Genomic DNA, 5,373 nt, shown 5'->3' on the forward strand with positions numbered 1-5,373 from the left:
GCGTAAAAAAACGGCACGTAAATACGGGGCGTAAAAGACGGCGCGTAAAAAAACAGCACGTCAACACGGGGTGTAAAAAACGGCGTGTAGATGCGGGGCGTAAAAAACGGCTCGTAAAAACCGGGTGTTAAAACAATGCGTAAATACAGGGGGCGTAAAACGGCGCGTTAAAAAACGGCACGTAAAACCGAGCGTAAAAACGGGGCGTAAAAACGGGGCGTAAAAAACGGCTTGTAAGAATACCGGCTCGTAAAAACATTTTTTTGTAAAAAAAATCCTGACAAAAATTGTTTTTTTTTGTAAAAAAAATCAGATTTTAAAATGTCTTTTAATTAATAAGTCTAATTTTAATAAAACACAATTAATTTAATAAGACAAAAAAAGTAATAAAAAACACTATATACAATAAGACAAAACAAGCAAATTTACTAAACTGTCATTTTAACATTAAAATATTAAAAACATAATAAGACAAAAAGAATTTAATATTGTTTTTATAACTTTTAATCTCATCCATCCATCTCCAAAGATCAATGGTTGGAAATATTAGCGATATATTCTGTATATGTGTATATTTAGATCATGATTGTATTTAGTTTAGGAGATATATTATTTCCTTATTATAGGCTTGTATATCCCTATATAATGGGTTCTTTGTTTCATCAATAATACACAGAGATCAACCCTAATTCCATACGCGTTTATGGTATCAGAGTCATAACGTGTGATCTTCGTTTTCTTTTTTCTGCCGATCAGCCATGGTTGACGACAATACCGTTGACGACACCTCCAAAGACACCTCCAAACCTCCTTCATCCGATGATCAGGCTACGGCCAAAACCCTTCACCCAGTGTATACGGTCACCAACATCCAACACAAGGTCCGTGTTCTTGACGGCACCAAGGTCACGTACACGTCTTGGGTGAAATTGTCATGCTTCATGCAAGAGGTTACGAGGTTCTTCACCACATCGATGGAACGGATCCTCCGACAGACACGAATCCAGAGTATGCCTCATGGGCCAAGATCGACTCCATCGTGTTGCAGTGGATATATGGAACGTTGTCTGATGATCTTCTCGTCCGCGTCCTCGAGACTAACACTATGGCTAGGGACACATTGGTTCGTTTACAAGGTGTTTTTCTAAACAATAAAGGCTCTCGTGTAGCCACTCTTGAGCACGCCTTCACCAATCACAAATTGTCAGCATGTTCTTCTCTAGACGAGTACTGCACCAAGCTCAAGGAAATCGGTGAACAACTGAAAGATGTTGATCAGCCCATACCTGAATCTCGTTTGGTACTCCAACTGGGTCGCGGCCTACCTCCTGAATATTCGGTGACCACGCGCTAATCCATCAACAATCACCGACTTGGGATATTGCTCGAGACATGATCGAACGCGAGGCGCAATGGTTGGCGGCTCTTGAAACTACACAGGTGCTTCTCACCTCCAACAAACCAACACCATAACCTCCGTCCAATCCGGTACCTTCTCAGCAATCGTCTTCTCGCAACCCGGAATCGTAGAATCGTCGCGGTCATGGGCGTGGCTGCTGGAGAGGAAACCGGCCCAACAATGGCGGCAATGGTTATCGTAGTGGTGGCAACGGCTACGGTCGTTCTCAGGGTCCCCAACACCAGTTTTTCCACCTTGGGCTATCCCACCCTGCCCCTACCCAACCCAGCCATTCGGCTGGCCTAATATGCCCAACCAATGGCCCAACCAAGGTTCATAGTCATCAGGCCTAAACTCGCAGCAAGCCCAATCTGCCAACATGTTATATAATCAGCCCAATGGATCGTCCTACAATGTTTTAAATCCAACCGATCTTGGCGCAGCTTTTCACAACATGCAACTTAACCATTCAGGCCAATGATGGAACTTCGATACAGATGCGTCCGATCATATTACGAATGAACAATATAAAATTCAACACCTTTTACCATTTAATTCTTTAAACACTATTTTTTTTGGAAATGGTCAAGGGCTTTCAATAAAAGGATCTGGTCATAGCTTACATGCGTTACCCAACAAAACATACACCCTAAACAATATCAAATACTCACCTCAAATCGTCAAAAACCTTTTATCCGTTCAAAAATTCACTCGTGACAATCATGTTTTTATTGAATTTGACCCATTTGGTTTTACTTTGAAGGATCTCAAGACTGGCAAGGCACTTTCCCGCCACAATAGCACGGGGGACCTCTATCATTTCACTCCACTGGCTCAAGTTTTTCTCACCACCTCAGCTACACCTCAATGGCATAATCGCCTTGGACACCCCGGAGCGCCAGTTTTAGATTTTTTATCTAGTAATTCGCTTATTTATTGTAATAAACATCAAACTATGTCACTTTGTCATTTGTGTCAACTTGCAAACAGTAAAAGACTTTCGGTTTTTTATTCCAATACTATTACTTTTGCACCTTTTGACATTATACATTGCGACTTATGGACCTCACCAATTACTAGTAATTCGGGCTACAAATACTATATGGTTTTAATCTACAATTTTACCCATTTTGTTTGGACCAATCCACTAAAATTTAAATCTGACACCTTCCCCACATTTATCAAATTTCATAAGCTAATTCAAACTCAATTTCATCGAAAAATAAAATCATTCCAATGTGGTCTAGGGGGCGAGTTTGATAATCACAACTTCAAATCCTTTGCTCAAAACAACGGTCTTGTATTTCGCTTTTCGTGTCCACATACTTCCTCACAAAATGGAAAATCCAAGCGGAAGATACGTCGTCTCGATGACATTATTTGTTCTCTTTTGTTTCACCCTCACATCCCACCGACCTTTTGGGTCGAAGCTCTCGATACAAGTACCTACCTTCATAACATTTTACCCACTAAAAAGCTCAAATTCTATACTCCTACCTTTACCTTATACCATCGTCACCCCACCTATGACCCCTACGGGTTTTTGGTTGTCCTTGCTATCTGAACCAATCGGCCACTCAACCACATAAGTTACACCCTCGATCCATGCGGTGTATCTTTCTTGGATATCCTAGTGAATATCGTGGTTATCAGAGCCTTGATCCGATTACTGGCAAAGTTCATCTATCTCGTCACGTTCTATTTGATGAACTCACTTTTCCACTTAACGAGCCGCTCTCCTCCTCCTCGTATACCTTCTTAGATGACGATCCGCATCCCTCAGTTTTTTATCCAGCCCACTCACAACCGGCCCAAACCCACCCTACCTGTGACATCTGTGCTTGTGTAATCATTGTACAAACTCTGAACAATTCAATATTAATAAAACAGTGTGTTTTGATCCCAATGTTTGTTATTTATGTTTGACATTATGCACGTTTTGATTTTTGATCGATTTTGAACTCTATATTGCTTTGTGGGAAGTTATACGCAAACTGATGCGTAAACGTAATCAGTTTAATGCGACAAACACTCCGGAATAGCAACATAAGCTTAACATACCTTAAATAACCTTTACATAACTTAGAAATAAGTTTTAAAGGGTTTGGTATGGCAAAACCAAGTTTATTCGCTCTCAGGGACTATTTGCGTCAAACTGCAAAAGTCTGCCGTTTCGTAATACAATGTACAGTCCGGAACTTGATCATAACCTAAACATACCATAAATAACCTAAACATAGCTTAGAAATAAGCTTTGAGTGGTTCAGTGTGCGAAAATATGCTTGTTTGATCATACAGGGACTAAAAGTGTCAAAAACGGCGTAAGTTTGCATTTACGCGCATATCTTACGTTCGGACCACATCTGGACTTCCAAAATTTTTGTAGACACTAAAATATTTTTATTTTAATGATCGGCATGCAAAAATACCATTCGTCGCTTAATGTGGATCGTTTTTGCGTCCGTTCGAGTTTCGTCGAAATTAGACGAATAACGTGATCGTACGACCAAACAAACCGACATCCGTGGATTTTCCGAGCATATTTTGTGTCCTCTGTACTTTGACTACCTTGTAGAGCCTTGAAAATGGCTTAACGGGGGTTAAAATTGCAAAAAAAATGAGCTTATACAAGTGCAGGGACCAAAGTTGTTAAAAATGAAACTGTTGGCTAAACTGCAGGGAGGTCGCGGGCCGCGTAGACCTGTCCTCATTCCTACGCGGGGCGCGACAGAAGGCCCAGCTACAGAAACTCATTTTTAGCAATCCGTTGCAACTTCAGGGGCTGTTCTTGCCATTTTTCTTGTGTGTTAACCAAGTTAATACCTCCCCAAGTAATATTACCTGTCCCTAAACACATGTATGGCTGAGATCCTTTGCTTGTTGGCCACATAAACACTTGTGATGATCTTGTTCATCATCCACAAGTATAAATAGCCAAGCTCTCATTCCATTTTCCTCACCCTTGATCTGATTAATGCTCTAAGTTGAAGCCTTTGCTTCATACCTGAGTGTTATAGATCAAGTTCTCCCTAGCTTGGACCCTTTGTAAGCTTCTTTCGTGCTTTTATCGCTTTTCTAGCATGAAAGTCAAATAGTGTTTGACTTTCTGCTTTGACCAGTCAATGGTCAACGCGAAGTTCATTTGAACTTTGCAACGTGATTGTAATCACGATGGTTATAATCCTTAGCGATTATGCCTACTGATTACCACGTTAACTAAGTGTAGTGACGTGTCAAAGTTTCGGTCAAAATGCGTTTTAGCATGCATTTTGCAACGGAACTAATTTTAGGTATTAAAACACTTTGTTTTGATACCAAATCAGTTTTCTAAGTTAGTTAAACATGTTTAACTCGTCACTACTAGTTTAGTGCTTGTTTAGGGTCGTAAGTTAAGCGGTCTAAACAACCGCTTAGACTTTCGAACCCGACCCGTTTGGTCGATCACTAGGATCCGACCAAGCTTATTAGTGATCATAGTTGCATAGGGAATAACCTCTGACGTTATACCTTATGATCACATAGGATTAGTTAGTTATTTGTTAAGTAGTTTACACGCCCATAGGAAATGACCAAAATGCATATGTGAACATGTTTTTAACATATGATCTGATTTAGTAACATGTTTAGGCATAATTGGGCATGTAAGACTTGACATAGCACATAGTTAACCATCCGACCATAGTTTTACGCAAACGACGCATTATTGTAGCTTATACTACCATAATGGGTCGAAACGGGTCAAAAGCACTTAGGTAGACTTCCAAATTAGAATGTTAGCTCAATTAAATCATACCATATGAGTTCAAACACTTATTTGATTTATAGAACATTATTCTATCCTATCTCCCGATTTAGGATCCGATTATTAACATAGTTACCTATATTAGGTGTCATTTGAATTCGTGATCCTTGGAGCTTTAGTTGGCCTTATTCTCAAGACTAATAAGAAATCCCAAGTGAGTACATAGTTCCCC

General features: G+C 40.1%; 1 protein-coding gene across 1 annotated transcript; it reads left to right on the forward strand.

Moving 5' to 3' along the window:
• Window positions 1-934: 934 nt before the first annotated feature.
• On the forward strand, window positions 935-1,354 carry LOC110914297. The gene has a single exon (XM_022159099.1). The coding sequence runs from the start codon at window positions 935-937 to the stop codon at window positions 1,352-1,354; it is 420 nt and encodes a 139-aa protein (XP_022014791.1).
• The last annotated feature ends 4,019 nt before the right edge of the window (window positions 1,355-5,373 follow it).

The sequence above is a fragment of the Helianthus annuus genome, chromosome 15 (assembly GCF_002127325.2).
Source record: "Helianthus annuus cultivar XRQ/B chromosome 15, HanXRQr2.0-SUNRISE, whole genome shotgun sequence".
Lineage (NCBI taxonomy): Eukaryota > Viridiplantae > Streptophyta > Magnoliopsida > Asterales > Asteraceae > Helianthus > Helianthus annuus.